Below are 17,835 nucleotides of genomic sequence, written 5' to 3'. Positions count from 1 at the left end.
TGGGCGAGGGACAGCCCGGCCGGGTGCTCGGACACTGCTGTGCCAAGGGACAGCCCGTCTGGGGGCTCGGACACTGCTGTGCCATGGACAGCCCGGCAGGGTGCTCGGACACTGCTGTGCCAAGGGACAGCCCGGCAGGGCCCGGTGGGCAGTGGGAATCTGTGCTGGCAGCAGCCTACAGAACCCTCCCCCATCAGGAATTCTTTCTAACCCGTCCAGCAGACTAGACGAGAGGGCGGAAAAAGGGGCGAGCCCTGCAGTCAGGCTGGGAATACCCTTGCCTTTGCTGGAAAAAGCTGAGCACTCCTGCTCTCATCCAGAGCGAGCCAACAGCCCTCCCCATCCGCCAGGGCAGGACTTAACCACCTCACTGCCAGACACCCCAAACCTCAGCATTCCCCATCTGCTTCCCAGTAATTAAATAACATTCCCCTGATCAGTGAACCGTGAACAGAAAATGGATCACTGTTATTACTGATATTGAGAAACGGCCACAATCCAGTGCTCCACTGCAGTTTTTTAAAATTTTGGGAGGTTTCTGACAAGTTACATAAGCCATGCAAGGAATGACTCTGGCTGGGCAGGGTCTTGGGAGCGAACAGCTGGATCCCACAGCTGGATCCCACAGCTCCCGCCACGTCCCGGCTGCAGAGGAGCTGACACGTGGGATGGCTCCCAGGAGCTGTGCAAGGGAACACCAGGACAGCGCCTCATCCCTGCACCACCGAGGGCACCCAGGCTCCCCCAGGAGCCCCCACACCCTCAGGGCTCAGCACACCACAGCATGTGATCCACATTCCCATCCTGCTCCTGCTGCTCCTCTCAGCTACATTCACCATTTAACTTCTCCAGTTTTTGCTGTTTAATGACAAATGCCAGCCAATGTCACTACTTGTGGCAGCAACCCCAGGAGAAGGGAGGTGGTGTGTACATGTGCAGCTCACTTGTAACATGCTTGGGATCACGGAACTGTTGGAAGTTGGGAACGATCTCTAAGATCAAACCCAACAGTCAGCCCAGCCCCACCACCACGGTCACCACTAAACCACTTGAGTGCACCTGTTTAAAACCACCAGTTTCAGCGCTGATGGAGTTTCCCAACTGGTGCAGGGTATCCTGGTATGCCAGGCTGGCTGGCCTGGGGCTGACCTCGAGTCTGGAGTTCTCTGTGGGGAACGGGATTGCTCCAAACAGGCAGTGCTGGACAGCCTCCACAAGGCTCCTCTGTGGGCCGGACGTGCTGCACACCCCACACCTCACTGAGGGTCCAGTGGCACTCCTTTAACCACCAGGAATGGGGCTGAAACACCATCATTCCTCTTGAAACCATCGTTAACCTTGAGCTCAGCCCAGCACCGTGCTCGCTGCCTGGCCCAAGGGGAGGCAGAGCTGCTGTTTCCCTTTCCTGAGGGCTGACGGCAGCCTCCCGAGGCCAGGGCACACCTCCTGCTCCTCTGCACAGCTGCTGCAATTCCCTTCACAAAACGCCCTAATGCTTCACAGGGAACGGGAGCAAGAGGAGAGGGGTCTTCCCAGAGCTCTCTGAACACACACACCCCCCTTTTCTGAACCTTAATATTAAACTGCTTCCAAGATAACCCACAAGTGGAAATGCAGAGATGCTGCGAGGACTCAGCTTAAAACTGCCCCTTTACATTAATTATCTTCACTGAGCAAACCAAGAGTCACAATTTCACACTGCCAATAAACTGATTCAGAGGAAGCACGGAATAAAAACGCAAAGAAAGAGGAATAATGAAAAGGGATTCCAGGAGATACTTTTCAGGCTGTGTAGAAAAGGGGTGGTGTACCCTGGGGCAGGTGTTTGTAGAAGATGTGGCTTTAAAAAAAGGGAAGAATAAAGCAACCAACCATAAATAAGAGGGAGAAATGCAATTTTAGTGTCGACGCAGAACATTATTAATCCTGCACAACGCTTAATGCTTGTGTGGAGGGCACAGGGCTGCAGGAGGGAGCAACTTATTGCCATCACATTTACTGGAGAGTGAATCTCCTGCACAAGCTTTCCAGTGACAGCACACCTGGGCTAACAGGCAATGAAAGCCATGCACAGCGAGTCCCCAGGGAGCTGCCAGGCCCTGGAATTGTGCTGACAGGATCCAAACACAGCCCAAGGGGCCCGGGTTTCAGCTGAGCCAGGCTGGGCTCCCCGATAACGCCTGGATCCAAAGGTTATGGTGAGTTGGAGCTGCCTCCAGGAACAGGGCACAGGCAGGGGCAGCAATCCCACTGGACACAGCACCTGCCTGTGGGGCTGCTGGCAGCTGAGTCACCCTGAGTCACACCTGGAGGGCAGGGGGGCTGCTCCCAGCCAGGGCCCCGCCCCAGGAGCGATACTCACACCCAGTGACACCGGAGGAGGCGCTGGGAAGGATTTCTGGGTGATTACATCTAATCCCCTGCTGCTGCAGACAATTATGGTGTAATCTTTTTGCACAGAATTAAAGTGATCAGGATTTTAATGGCTCTTGGTGCACTTTGGGGAAGCAGGCAGGCTGGAGCTCGGTTTCTAATAATTAGTCTCCAGAAACCTAACGAGCTTGAAGAGCAAATGAATGAGAGGTTTTCCCTTTATTTAATTACAAGAAAATAAATACAAATAAAAATTCCCTGAGTTAGTTCCTTTCCTGGAGACAGTTCCTGATCAGGAGGAGGGATATACTGGCTTTGTCACGTAATTGGAGCATCCTGCATCTTCAGCAGGGTTCTCAGTAATGGTACTTAGGGGAATTCCTAAAAGCTATCACCACATTAATGAAGCTGGTTTCCTCTCTTGCTTTTACAGTCAAATAGCTCTCTAAAAGCTAAACCCTTCATTCTTATTTTCACAAAGAGCGAGAAGGGGTTTTAGTGCTTGGTCAGCCAAGAGGGCTGCGAGCTCCAGAAAGGAATGTGTCGTGAGGCAGCGCTGGCTGCGGCCGGCGGGGAGACTCCTGTGACTGCAGAGCACTTTGAGTCAGAGCCTTCAGCAGGGAGACACCAGACACATGGGTCAGGGTAATTGTTTCCAGGCAAAACAGCGAAACCACTGCCCAGCAAGAACTAAAGCCCAGACAAAAGAGCAACTGCCTCTGCCCTCCATCCTCAGACCAACTGGAGCAAGGGGCTCTGTGGCACCGTGCCTGAGAACTAATTACAGCCCGGGGAAGCGAGGTTGTCAGCTCCCAGTCCCCCACATTAATCCCTTCCTTGCACTCCGCAGGGTGCTCGGGACAGGGCCCAGCTCCAGAGCGTGATTGGAAGGCAGCAGCCGGATCTCAGGCAGTACCGGCTGCCAGGGACGCCTGATAGAGGAATGGTTCCTGGAGAAACCCAGCCAGCCCAGCAGAGATGGGATTGGTGTTGGGAGAGGCACCGACCCAGAGCCGCTGGGCCACTCTTGCCCTGGGCAGCTCCATCCTCAACCCGGGTGTAAGTCAGAAATTAATCTTACCCACTGCCAATACCTACATAAAGTCACTAATTGAACCCTCTGGCTGAGGTTATTAATGCACAGAGATAAGCAGCCACCACAAACAGCTCCCACCAGCACAGGCAGCAGTGCTTTCCCCGTTCCCTCCAGTGAGGCTGGAATCCCTGTGGACAGTGACCTAAAGCCCTGATGTCTCTGTCTTCCACAAAGCCATCGCTGGGGTTGGGCTGGGAACCAGCCTCACGATACCCTCGTGCCCAGCCAAGGCAGAAGCCAACCAGCTCTTGCTGCAGAGAAGCTGCTGCACCAGAAAAGCGCTCGGAGGTGTGCGGAGCGCTCGCTGGTTCCGCAGCAGCAGCGCTTGGTGCAGTGCAAACCTCTCCTGGGATGTGTGTGCTGCAGGCTGAGGGTGGCAGCAGCCAAATCACATCTGCACAGCCACAGCACGGAGGGACCAGCAGCACCAGTAACCACTCGAGCGCTTCTCCAGTTTCTCGGTGGGTTTTGAGGTCCACACAGTGACACAGCCCTTATATCAGTGTCACACCCTCTGGCTGACAGGATCACACTCAGCTCTTCGGGTTAAAACCCCAAACAACAACAACACCACCACACACACAGGCTCCCTGCACCAGCCAGGACTGGTTTAGGTTAACTCTGGTGATTTTTTTAACACAGGTTTTCCCTTTCTTAAGTGGGCACTCTGGAACATGCCAGTTGGGTCAGCACCAGACAGGTCAGCTGGGGCACAGGGCTCTGGAGGGCCATCTGGCTTGTTCACTTCTTTCCTAACCACGAATTACTCTGGGAAAGCTCTCCCTGGGGTTTGGAGAAGCCATGGAGCTTCTGGTCTGAGGGGCTGGCGGGAGCCGTGTCCTGCCCACCGCGGTGTGTGGCCGCTCCTTACCTGATCCTTGAGCTCTGAGAGCTGCCCAGAGAGGTTGGTCACAAGCTTCATGGTGGATTCCAACTTCTCCTGCAGGTTCCTCAGCTCGTTCTGCTCTCCCTCTGAGTCGCTGCTGACCAGTGACATGGCCCTCATCCGGGGGAACCAGTCCAGGTTTCTCTCCTGAGGATCACACACACCAGGGCACAATTAGAGTTTGCCACATGAAAACCTGCCCTGAGAGCACAGCACAGACAGCTCTAAAGCCACGGGACATTCCTCGGATGCACCAGCTCTGTACTTATCTGCAGTTATCTGCAGTAACCTGCATTTACATCTCACTGGAAAGTTTGCAAAGTGCCTGCCCTAGGCACTGAGGCGCTGCAGCCGCTGGGAATTGGGGCTGCTCAGGGCCAGGCTTCCTCTCCAGCTACTCACTGCCCCAGCCCTTGCTCCCTCACACGCACTTCAGGATAAATGCACAAACACTGGACATTAAACCAGCTCAGAGTTCACATCTGGACAAGCACTTCCCAGTGCTAGAAATCCGCTGCCATCTTACAATCTTCTAATTGTGTTTGAGGAAGATTTTCTGCTTTTTTGGTCAAGCAAAGTTTGGCTGTGATCTCTGATAAAAGAAACCAAGTTCTACCTGGAAATTCTTCCGTAGCTGAAATACTTCCTTTTTAATGAAAAAGAAAATCATATTTTGACTGTCTGGTTCAGGCTAAAATGTGGGACAGACACATCACAATGCACTGCTTGTTGGAGAGTTTTCCTTCAGCCACACAAATTCTTTACTATTCCATGTCTGAGTTACAGTCAGGAATGTCACTGGACACACACTCAGTTTGAGGAGCCTGTACAGAGGCTCACAGAGGCACTCGTGTAACACACCAGAGATGTTAAAAATAAAGGCAGGAGCGGAACAGAAAGCCACAAAAGAGGAGGAGGGGTGCCCCCCACGTCCTGACACCTTACAGTTCAACATCAAACTGGCTTCCCATCTAGTCTGGTTCTCCTCCCACGCTGGAGATACGCTCTGAAATGGAAGCTGAACTCGGGCTGGCTGAGATAAAGGTGTGTGTGCGCTCTCCCAGGTGACACAGCTGGGAAAGAACTCGGGCTGGCTGAGATAAAGGTGTGTGTGCTCTCCCAGGTGACACAGCTGGGAAGGTTTAAACACACCAGACAAGGTGATGGGTGACTGCATTAACACCAAGGGATGCTGTTAATCAAAAATCAATCACCACTGCTGATTAACGGTGACCAAAGCTCGCCCCACTGTGCTGGCCAGGCTCTTCTCTGGGCTCTCAGCTTGTTTTTGCAGCACTGCAAACTTCTGGCTTTTTGTCATTCCCTGCCTAAATCTCCAGCTCCAACCTGCTTCCCCTCCATGCTCCCCCTCATTCCCAGGAGCATCCATCCTGCTTAATCAGGGCTGTGCACCTCTACAGAGAGCTCCAGTCACATCCTCTCTGCAATTGAGATGCGATGCCAAGACTCATCAGCTTAAATTAGCTGCTTCTGATCTGCCTGGAGTTTCCTTTTGCCAGGATGAGAAGGCAGAAAGCAGGCCCTTTCCCATGCAGGCACCACAGCATTCCCACGTGATGCAGAACTGCCAGGAAGGCTGTTTGCTCCTGATCTCTGTTTACAGGGCAGATGGTATCTGCTAATAAAAGAAGAAAAAAATCTATGTACAAAAAAAAATATGCTCTTTATCAAGATGAGTGCCAAAATATTTTGGACTTTAGGAAACGCCAGTCCCACAATTAAGGTTTAATAGTAGGAACAGGCAACATTGCACTGTGTTCTTCCAGCTGTAGTAAAAGCCTCATTAGGGAACAGGGGGCAGCTCAACATTTGTGCTCAGGGCCAGCATCTCCCACCCAGAAAAAAACTACATCAACTGCACTTCCCTGTGCTCCTCCAGGGAAGAAACCAGGACAGAGGACAAGGAAAATCAGACTAAAACGTAATTTATATTTGCAGGTTTGCCTGGACCCTCAAGCCCATGTCCTGAGGTTTCTAGGCAGACACAGGAGTCCTGAAGCTCCTGCCTGCCCCTTTTTCCCTTGTTCCCAAAAACATTTCTAAGGCCATCCCCAAAGCGTTCCCAGGTCCCATCCTTGAGAAGGATGAAAGGGATGCGGGAAGCACCAACCTCCCCTACCTGCAATGTTTCATAACGAATACCCCAAGCACTTTCCAACATTACTCTGCAGTTTAAGCCAACGCTGCAGCTGCTGCAGAGGCTGTGACTTGATCGTTCCAGGCCCGGAAGGTGAAATCAAACAGCACCCACAGCTTCTGCAGCCTCCTCAGAGCTTCCATACTCACTGGGTTTCTGAAAGCCCCAGCCCTCAAAGTCGCTAAATCTTGGCTTTGATTTGGAAAAAAAACCAACAAAGCACCTCTAGTTCTCATGCCAATGTTCAAAGATTAAAACCAAACCACATGAACTCCATGGGCTGAGGAAGGGGAAGGCTGAGGACAAGGAGACACAGCCCTCTGGGGTGGCTCACTGACCCACCTGGGAAAGGGTTAACAGGCACCTGGAAATTCCCTGTGCAGGGACAGCCTCAGCGAAGGACCTGGACATCCCTGTGCCCGCCCTGGCTGGGCTGCACTGATCTGCCTCCCCATTCATGCAGCTCATTAGCACCACCCAAATGCAGTATTTATCTGGACATGTCCAGCTGCCATCTGGCAGGAAACAAGGGGGTGTCCACCCAAACAGGGTGGGAAAACACGGGGAGAGAGGTGCAGAGAAATCCCTGTGGATGCAGGGAATGCAGGCAGCAGGGAATGCAGGCAGCAGGGAATGCAGGCAGCCTGGAATGCTCTCTGCCCCAGGCTGGTGCCGGGACTCCCGGGAGAGGACAGAGGGAAGCTGCCAGCACAGCAGGACACAGCTCTGCCTCCTGCACACACTCTTCATCCTGGATTTACATGGGAAACCTTCAGCCTGTTCTCCAGCCTCCCCCAGTCCCACAGAGAGGAGCTGAATGTGACCAGGCTGCTGACACACAGCCCATCCCTGTCCCTGCTGGGAGTGTGGGGGTGTTTTCTTTCAAATAAATAAATATTTAAGCAGAGCCAGCACCAGTGGAACTCTGAAAGGTCAGGGGATGGTGATCCTGCTGGGCCAGCCTGGCTCCCGGCACTGCCACTCAGGGGTCAATGAAAGATTTATATCTCCATGATCCAGTTTCTGCTGAACTTCAGCTCAGCCCTGGGGTGCCTTTAGATACGGCCTCATGTCCCTCTTGGGGCTTTAGAGGTGTTTTAGAGGCACTGAGTGAGCCGGGAGAGGGGAGGCAGCCCGTGCTCCTGTGCAGCTGCTGGCACCCACGGACCGATGCCTTTTGCACCCTCTGCCCTGGGATCCTGGGGTGCCCTCAGCTCCCCGTTCCCGGGGTGCCGGTGTGCCCTCAGCTCCCAGCTCCCAGCACGGGTGCAGCTCCCTGTGCTGCAGCAGCCGGAGCGAGCGCAGCCGCTGACGGAAGCTGGCTGACCGCAAGGGCTGGGTTTCGGGTTGCAGCTCTCTTCTAGGTAAAGTTGGAAAAGTCCCTGTTGTAAGGCAAGTCTCACCGAATCTCAGACACGGGGGTGACGGGGGTGACCATCCCCGCTTGGAAACGCGAGGAAGAGGAAGCGGTGCTGCGTGATGCACGCGCGATTCATTCTGAGAAGCGCCGGCTCCTCCCGGCTTCTGCCGAAGGGCTGGTTCTGAGAAAGGCCGAGAGGCGACCTCAGCACGAGCTGTGCCAGGAGAGGCAGCAGCTCTGCTCCTCTTGGGCAAGGGATGGCAGCTCATGGCAAGGACTGCTCCTCTCCAGGGTCTCCGTTTATCCAGCTACCCCTGTGCCTGAGAGTGCTGAAGGGCTAATTCAGCCCTCTCCAAAATGAATCCTACAGCTGCCATCAAAGGGCTGCCCAGCAGCCATCAGTTACAGAATCACAGAATTATTGTGGTTGGAAAAAACCTCCAAGATCACCAAGTCCAAGCTGTGCCTGATCCCCATCTTATCACCAGCCCAGAGCACTGAGTGCTACGTCCAGTTGTTTCCTGAACACAAGCAGGGAAAGGTGGCAGCAGCAAATTTCAGTTTCTGTCACGGGAAGTTAAAAATCAGACCCACAAAGCTACAGAAGAGCTCTGTGAAGCACTTTGAAAATGCATGTTTGTTTGTGGTGAGATGGGACTCCTCTTGGGTCTTTCTTGAGCTTCCTGGAAAAATCCCCACACCAGGTTCTCTCCCTGCTGCAAAGGGTTCACCATCACTTCTTCCACACTGAGCTGCACTTCTCCCCTCTATAAAAACCAGCACTTGCCAGTGTCCCCCCCTCCACACTCAGAACACTCCCAACTCCTCACATGCCCTGTGTTGTTACACAGGAGGCTGATTACACAAGGTTTAGGGTGCGATAACCTCCTTTTCTCTGTTGCCAGAGGTTAAATACCCAAGTGGCACATGGGCTGGCACAGAGCGGGGAACCTGGAACACCGACACAATTGTCAAAGGTGAAGGGTGACCATGGCCCTACAGCCCTGAGACAGCTCTGCTGTGGGAGACTCGCTGGAGCCCAGCCAAGCACCACCCATCCCGATGGACTGCGGGAACAGGATTCCTGAAGGCCATGTCCTGCCTCCTGAAAGGACAAGGCCACCTCTCCACACCAATTCCTCCAGGCTGTTTGCTTCCCCATTGAATTAGGGCACGTTACACCTCCACAGCTGGGCAGGACAAAATTCCCCAGCAGAGGCTGAGCACCACAGCTGATGGCAGCGGCTGCTGTCACCCACTCTTGCACAAGCATCCGTCCGGGAGCGCCCGCGGGGTCACGGCGGTGACTCAGGGCCAGCCTCGCCCCGGCCCTGGGCCACCTCCTCAGCACACAGGGCCCCCCAGGGCTTTCTGGTCCCAGCGGGTTGTGTTCCCAGCGCATCACCCCGCGGTTTCCAGGCAGGAACCTTCCCCCCTTTCTCCCAGGGTGCTGGCGCTGCTCCAGGAGCAGGACACGGCACCCACCCTGGCAGCTGTTTGGGATCCACCCAAACCCCAGCACGTTATGCAAACATCCCATTCCCCAGAACTGGCCCCAAGCCCTTCCTTCTGCTTTCATCCACCCAGGCCCTTTTCATACACACGCTCAGCCCAAGGGAAACCTTTGCCTGGTCAGCTGGTATACCAACCCGACATTCCCAGCATGGATACCAGGTGGTTTGTCAGGGAAAACCAAGCACTGGGCCATGTGGGGTTCCTGTCAGCAGCAGGAGGGTTTCCTGCAGCTCACCTTGGGGCAGTCAGCTCACAGGGTCCAGAGAATCCCAGAATAGGTTGGAAGGGATCTTAAAGCCCATCCAGTGCCACCCCTGCCATGGGCAGGGACACCTTCCACTGTCCCAGGCTGCTCCAAGCCCCGTCCAGCCTGGCCTTGGGCACTGCCAGGGATCCAGGGGCAGCCACAGCTGCTCTGGGCACCCTGTGCCAGAGCTGGGGAAGATGACCAACCCTTTCTCCCAGTGCAGCTCCTGGTTTGCACCAAGGGTGGATCCAGTTCCTTCCCTATGTGAGCATGAAGCTCAGCCCGTGCCTGTGACACAGTGTTTCCAGCAGCCCAGGGCCTGCTACCAAACACTCTTGGCTCTTCCATGCCTCTGCCATGATTTCTTGTTTAACCCTGTAATTATATTGGCTAACTCTGGCCAGCTATCTCAAGATGCAGCTTGTTATGAAGTTACCACCAAACTAAGCGCTGTCAGCTCCAAGTCACATCCTGACCTCCTTGGTCCTCCTCCTCCTCTCCCAGCCTGCACCAGTATCGTGGTGACCGGTAGCCCCAAAACCCCAATTTCCTCATCTGTAACCGAGGTATTTGCACGGGCTGCTCGCTCCTGTGTCTGCAGCTTGTTTGCTCAATACTGATATGACAAATCTCTCCTATTTGACTCTGCCTGAAGTACAGGATTTCCAGGCACAAATGACAGATGAACATCGCTTAGTTTCCAACACTTTCTCAGACTGTAATTTCATGTACGTATGTCTTTCACCAGTGCTGGAATCATTAAGGCCCTTTTGGAATGCTTTGGGTTGGATGTATCGTGGTCTGCCCTCGTCATTCCTGTAGGTGCTGCAGTGCAAAGCCAGTCTCGGCCATCTCCAGCTGAACTGGATTTCATGGAGAGCCTGGGACAAAACCATCACCTCTTGGGAATCCAGCATGCCTGCTGGGTTTCAGAGCACAGTGACTGTCCTTGCTGGGTAGCTCCCTGGGAAAGGCTTCAAGTCACACTTGCACTTCTGGAAGGATGCAATTTAAAAGCCTGACCCTGATGGAACCTTCTCTTTGCACAGCAGGCTGTGCCTTGGCAGCTGCTCAAACCCAGAATGAGAAACACCTCCCATTACAGGACAGAGCTCAGGACACAAAGGAAAAAGCCCAATAATATATTTAAATCCCCAGGTTTGTACACAGAGGTTAACTAAGGTACAAAGGGAAATCTGTAGCCTTCATTTCCATTCCAAATTCCTTAAAGGATATCTGTGCCATCACTCCTACTCGTAAACGGTCCATTTCAATGACAACACAATCCAGATTTGGAACTCAGTGCCCTTGATCTGGACGTGGCAGCTTGGGCAACCCTGGCACCTCTGCCTCACTTCTGTAATAAAGGTTGTTAATGACACAGATCCTGCTTGGATTAAAAACATGGGGAAAACCGCAGGAGCTAGTGAGGAAGCTCTGTGCTGAAAACTTTTCCAAAGCAGCCTTTATTTTTTAATAAGCACATTTACGTGCACAACCCCTGACAGTCGTGGCTCGTACCCACACTGCTCAAGGTGCAGAGCAGGGGATGCAGGAGTTGGGCATGCAAATATTTGTCTGTGCTGTGACAGCCCATGCAGCTGCCTGCAGACAGCTTAGGAATGCACACAAACCCCGGGTGCCTGTGTGGTTTTCTCTGTACCGAGCTGCAGACTGAGAGATTTTACATATTCTAAATGCCTGCGCACAGCTGGCTGTGGCAGAGCCCTGCCAAGGCCCCGGTGACAGCTGAGCTGGCGGGGCTGCCGTGTTGCCCAGGCTGCCACAGCAACTGCAGGCAAAGGCACAGAACTCCAGGAGGAATTCTCAAGCCAGGATGGGAAGATAAGACATTTAAATGAACTAGTCTGCAGGGAGTTGCACGGAGTTCACATGAGTCATTTGGGTGTGGATGTCAATGTCTGGCCAAGGCGATAAGTGGATCCCCCCACCTCCCACACACAGGGTGTTATTCAGACATCACCTGATCTTCCCGGTGACTGCAGAGCCTCGCAGGAACGGGGCCTTTGTTCCTGGGAATCACGGCAAGCACCGGGCTGCCGGCTCTGCAGCACCCTGCGCATCCTCCCCGATAACCCCTCCCCAAAGGCACGGACCCAGCCCCGCTGTCTGCAGCGCCCATCCGCAGGGATGGAGCCAGACGGATCCCTGCTCCGGCCAGGAGAGCTGTACAAACACCAGGAATTAGAGCGTCTCTGCTACCAGGAGATGTTTTCTCACATCCTGCAGCACTGCCTGTGCCGTATTAAATTGATATTAAGGAGGTGGCTCCGGGATGCATTTCCAAGGGGAGCTGCTCCATGCCAGGCTGCTGAATGCCATCTCCTGACATCCAGGAGGCTGCCGGGCTGGGCAGTGCTGGGCAGGGGCAGCAGGGCAGGGATGAGCCAGGGCAGCAGTGAGGTGACACAAGCTCAGCTTGTCCCACACCCCCATCCCCCCGTGCATCTCCAGCGATTCCCAGCAAGGATTCCTAAGATACCCCGAGTTTCACATCATCTGTGGCAGCAGGCACATCCCTCGCTGATGAAAGGGAGTATTATCCCTGTTTACAGGGGAAGGAATTCCAGCCTCCATCAGCAGCCTGGACCTGCAGCTACAAGCCCAGGGCAGCCTGGCCCTGCATGGGACTCAACCAAACCAGTCCAGGTCCCAGAGCCACCAGCAGCCCCATACTGGTGCCAGAACAAGGTATGGGAGGGAGAGCGACAGTGCTGGAGGTTGAGAGTCACAGCAGAACAGTTATTAGATCGTGTTTTATAGAATCCCAGAACCCCAGACTGGTTTGGGTTGGAAGGGACCTTAAATCTCATCTCACTGCAGCCCCATGGGCAGGGACACCTTTCACTTGCCCAGGCTGCTCAGGTCAGATCACTGCTGGGTTCTTTTTTAATTTTGATTTTTTGATCAGTCTTCAGTGCTCTAAACTCAGCTCTGTTTCCAAGTGTACCTGTTGACTTCCTTCCTTGTGATGTGTTTGAACTTAATGAGCTTCTGTCTGTGAAGAAATATGGAATTCACTAAAGAACTGTAGTTAATCATTGATTTTCAAGGCTACAATTTCTTCTAATGTGGGGTCAGGTTCCTGCAGGGTGCAAGATGAATGCTATGGGCCAGATCCAGCTCTGCCATACCCAGTACAGTGGGAATCCTCAAAACTGCCTCTCTACACACATTATTTTTAGACAAGAAAACATCAAAATTCAAGATCACTCTTAAAGGCTCCTGAATATTCACTAACGAAATTGTCCAGGATTCTTTTGATACCACAGTGCTTAAAATATCTTTAAAGCACTGTACAAGCAGCACTGGAAGCAACTCACAAACTGACAGTGGATATAATTTAAGTGTCCTAAATTCTTTATTTTTTTTTCCTGTTCTGTAGTGTTGGAACAACCCACAAATACTAAGTGGCAAAGGCAATCTTTAAAATGGTATTTTCTTAATTTTTTTCTTTCATTTACCAAAGGGTGGAAATCCAAGTTTTCTGAAGCTGTTTTGTTGGGAGGCAGAGCACAGGTGAAACATTTGAGGTGTGTTCTGCCATCACAGTGGGACTTGGAGCACAGGGTGCTTCCTACCCCATCTCCTAAAAGTGGGTACAAACAGCAGCCCAGGGAAGACGTGCCCCATCTCTGTCACCATCCAAGATGCTACAGTGCCACCTTCAGTCGGAAATACGGGAGGAAAATCCCTTTAAAAGCCAGCCATGCCCTGAGGAGGCTTCCCAGGAGAGGCTGGTGGCTGTGACATGAACGAGCCCATGGGAAACCAGCACCTGCACAGGGACTCTCTGCCTTGGCAATCACAGACATATTTAATGCTTTCCTTGGTCTGTCCTTCTGCATTCAGGGGACTTTGCCCAGAGAGGCTGAGGCTGGGGACTCCCCATCCTTGGCAGTGTCCAAGGCCAGGCTGGACACTGGGGCTTGGAGCAGCCTGGGACAGTGGAAGGTGTCCCTGCCACGGCAGGGGTGGCACTGGGTGCTCTTAAAGGTCCCTTCCAACCCAAACCAGTCTGGGATTCTATGAAGACAGAAAGCTTGAGGAACAGATGAACCAGGCCCCACCCAAATTACCCTGAAAAACACCTTAAACAGAAAAAAAAGCACTTCTGACTCTTACAGCAGCATTTAAAACAAGTCTGGTAAAGAAACAGATTCATCATGTTTTACTCCCAGATTTTAGGGCAAAAAGGGAAGTTTTAACGTTAAAGGACACAGGAAAGAAATTGATTTTCAGAGCAAGCTTTGCCAAATGACTCCTCAGGAATACAAGGACTGCAGAGGACTCCAGAGTGAGGGCACAGCAGCCTGAGCCTGGGGCAGGATGGTGACAGAGCACTGAGGTGAAATCCAGATTTCCTTCCTATTCCACACTCATACAGCCCTTTCTGAGACCTGCTCTTAGTTCTTCATTTAAAACTGGCTCATGAAGTGCAAAACCCCCCAGCTACAGACCCACTCCAGACCTCTACCTAGAGCACATGGTTACATAAAATTGCATCAGCATGAGACACTCTGGCTATGCATAATTTATCCCTATTCCCATCCACACACAGTAATTAGCCCTTGCTGCACTTAATGAATGGGAATTCTCATAGAAGTTCTCCAGTGTTTGTGCTTCATGCAAACATAGTCAGTGACTAATTTTTGGTTCTTATCTAATTCAAACTGTTCATCTGAAATAAGGAATTGGTTGGCAGTTGAAACTTCCTTTAAACTGGCTTGAACAGCAGCGAAAACACAACACAAAATCGTCTTTTAGAAGCAAAAGCACAACAAAAAATTGTCTTTTTGAAGGAAAAACCCTTCAGAAGTGCAGTGCTTGCCCCTGAAGTCATGTGTGCTGCAGGGGGATAAAGGAAGGGAGCAATATAATCAGCCAGACTGGAAAGCAGCAGTGATGCACTTGGTTATCTCACTGTGCTAATCCTCTATCAGGTGACTGCTCACAAGATTTCTTTAAGCCCTCATTACTGAGGTGGAAATCCAGAAGTAGGACGGACACTTTGGTGACCCCAAAATAACACGTTTGACCTCAGAGAGGGCTCGGGGGGATTTCCAAACCCTCCCCAAGGGAGGTGGGTACCTCACAGCAGAAGAGCTGGGAGGGGAGTCAGGAAAGTACTCTGCTATAAAGAAACCAGATTGGAATGGTGTAAATCAAACAGCTTTTGCTCCCCAGCCAGAAGACACAAATTAGTGACTGGGCTTCGGATCTAATTCCAGGAGCTCTGAACCTGCAGCTTGGCAGAGATGAGGCTTTTAATTCTCTCATTAAAAGCCCTTCCAATTGAGTAGACATTAATTGTAGTTTTCCACAATAATAAGCTCAAATCATATGACAACAAATCCTACAAGTCAGTTGGAGATATTTATACCAGGACAGGTTATAACCTGTTCGTTGTGCTTCAGACACTTCCAACAGCTTGAAAATCCTCTCTCTAAATGTGAATTTAAGGCAGAACAGGTTCTCTTCCCCTGATCCAAGCCTTGGGGACTACCTGGCTGTCACCACTCACTGTCACCTGCTCCAGCACACACACAGAGTGCCCTGGAGGCTGGGAACTCACAGGTACATTTACAAAATAAACACAACACAGAGCACTGTACCAAATATTCCACTGGATTGGTCTAATCTACAACAAAACCCACAGCTCCAAACTCACCTTGATCATTTCTGCCACGTAACTCTCTGGTCCCGTGTATTCTGTGGAATCTTTGACTTTCACTAAGACAATAAAGCACAAATAGTGCCACATGTTGTGCTCTTCCTTAATGTGCTCTTCAAAGGTGACCGTCTTGTTGTCAAACTTATCTCTCTCCAAACCTGTGGGAGGGACACAGGGAGAACCCTGAGCGTTTGCCAGCCAGGAACCAGGAAAATCAGCTCGAGCACAAAACCAATTTCTGAAGTCTGCTGCACTGCTGGAAGTCACAGTCATTCTGGAATGGACACTGAATAACGGGATAAAATCTGACAAATGCCCAGGGAGGAGAGACAGAGGAGAGACAGAGGAGAGACAGAGGAGAGACAGAGGAGAGACAGAGGAGAGACAGAGGAGAGACAGAGGAGAGACAGAAGAGAGACAGAAGAGAGACAGAAGAGAGACAGAAGAGAGACAGAAGAGAGACAGAAGAGAGACAGAAGAGAGACAGAAGAGAGACAGAAGAGAGACAGAAGAGAGACAGAAGAGAGACAGAAGAGAGACAGAAGAGAGACAGAAGAGAGACAGAAGAGAGACAGAAGAGAGACAGAGACAGAAGAGAGACAGAGACAGAAGAGAGACAGAGACAGAAGAGAGACAGAGAAAGAAGAGAGACAGAGAAAGAAGAGAGACAGAGAAAGAAGAGAGACAGAGAAAGAAGAGAGAAAGAGAAAGAAGAGAGAAAGAGAAAGAAGAGAGAAAGAGAAAGAAGAGAGAAAGAGAAAGAAGAGAGAAAGAGAAAGAAGAGAGAAAGAGAAAGAAGAGAAAGAGAAGTGAAAGAAGTGAAAGAAGTGAAAGAGAAAGAAGAGAAAGAGAAAGAGAAATATGAGAAAGAAGGGGAGAATGAGAGAAAAGAAAGAGGAAAAAAGATGAAACAAGAAAGAAGAAAAAGAGGAGGAGGAGGAGGAGAAGAGGAGGAAGAGGAAGAGTAAAGAAAGTGTAACAAGTACTGCTTATATTTATTATACATAACAGAAAAATTTTGGTTAAAAAAAGGCAGCAACCCTGTAGCAAGCAGTTTGTTGGATTTCTTAACACATCTCCTATTTTTAGGCAAACTGATAGCAAAAGCAGCATTTGCTTTGCAGCAAACTTCCAAAGGTTATCCCGTCAGGCTGTGTGTTATGCAACATGGCAGGACCATGTCAGTCAACCACAGCACCTCCATTCCCAACCTCCTGGTGGGAAAAGCTTCCACAGGCACCACTCTGCACGCTTGGAAAAAATGACTGTTTATAAAAATCTCTCCCATTCCAATAGGAAACTGTTCTTCGAGGCAGAGGAGAAACAAGAACAAAAGTCTTGAGGAAAAATGGTATCCTGAGCATTCCCCATCTGCTCCTGCTGCCAAGCTCCAGTGCACGTGGTACCCAGGAACATGAACTGGCTGAGGAATGCAAGGAAGAACAGCCAGTAATTCAAGAGCTTTTTCCTGTGAGTTTGCTGCTATCCCTGGCTTACCCAGAGTAACCCCTTCTTGTTAAGTGTGTCTCCACACTTACCACAAATAAAGCAAGTAGTTTTTAAAATTTCTTCTTTCTTCTGTTTTTCACTCCTTAAATCAGCAAAAGTGTCAATGATCACCCCAAAAATCAGGTTCAGGACAATAATGATGACCATGAAGAAGAACAACAGATCATAGATCACTCTAGCAGCAAAGAGAGGTTCCTGCAAGACACACATTTGAAATATTAACAGCCCAAATAGGTGCACATCTCACCCTTATTTACCACCCTGTCCCACACCTCTTTCACTGAGAGTCTCCACTGCTGATGCTCTCCAAGGGTAACTCACAACTCAAAACATTCAGTGAAAGTAAAATGCAAAACTAAAATGCAAAATCACTGAAAGAAAAGCCGAATTAGTCAGCTGCCAGTGTGGGATCTCTGCAGAGCTGCTCTTTCTGTGTCCAAGGTTTTGGACACTCACTTTCATGAGAGAAAAAACTCTTCTCTCACACACTGAAATTTGTTCTCACCCCTCCCTGAAGCCCTTCCAAATTATATCCATATATTAATCTGCTGTATATCAACAGAGGATCCCATTAATTGCATTTAACAACCTTATAAATGAACGCTAAGCTGGGCTTTTCAGTACACATTCCATATTTACTGCAGGCCTGAACACCCAAAATATCCACCCCCCATTTTCACAGCCATCCTGCCAGTCAAGTGCCAAAGTTATTATTAAGAATTATGTAACTTTGTAAGCTGAAAGTAAGGCTAAATAATAGAAAAAAACATTGGGATTTCAGGTAAAACAAAAAGCATTGGTCCCCAATGTGGCTTTGGGAGTGACAGCCTGAGCCTCAGATCACAGAATCATCACAGAATCATAGAATGGGTGGGAAGGGACCTTGAAGCCCATCCAGTGCCACCCTTGCCCCAGGCAGGGACACCTCCCACTGTCCCAGGCTGCTCCAAGCCCCAATGTCCAGCCTGGCCTTGGGCACTGCCAGGGATCCAGGGG

General features: G+C 51.0%; 1 protein-coding gene across 11 annotated transcripts in view; it reads right to left on the bottom strand.

Moving 5' to 3' along the window:
- ITPR1 (inositol 1,4,5-trisphosphate receptor type 1) overlaps positions 1 to 17,835 on the bottom strand; it is a 156,815-nt gene that overhangs the window by 1,722 nt on the left and 137,258 nt on the right. For all 11 annotated transcript variants that reach the window (XM_017735227.1, XM_017735229.1, XM_017735230.1 and 8 more), the window contains 3 exons: positions 16,869 to 17,034; positions 15,328 to 15,488; positions 4,341 to 4,502 (listed from right to left, as the gene is read on the bottom strand). In XM_017735227.1, the coding sequence (XP_017590716.1) occupies positions 4,341 to 4,502; positions 15,328 to 15,488; positions 16,869 to 17,034 (489 nt within the window). The remainder of the gene's footprint in view (positions 1 to 4,340; positions 4,503 to 15,327; positions 15,489 to 16,868; positions 17,035 to 17,835) is intronic.

Source organism: Corvus brachyrhynchos, unplaced genomic scaffold (genome assembly GCF_000691975.1).
Source record: "Corvus brachyrhynchos isolate BGI_N302 unplaced genomic scaffold, ASM69197v1 scaffold95, whole genome shotgun sequence".
NCBI lineage: Eukaryota > Metazoa > Chordata > Aves > Passeriformes > Corvidae > Corvus > Corvus brachyrhynchos.
Note: the sequence above shows the minus strand (reverse complement) of the source record. Positions and strands in the feature narration are given on the sequence as shown.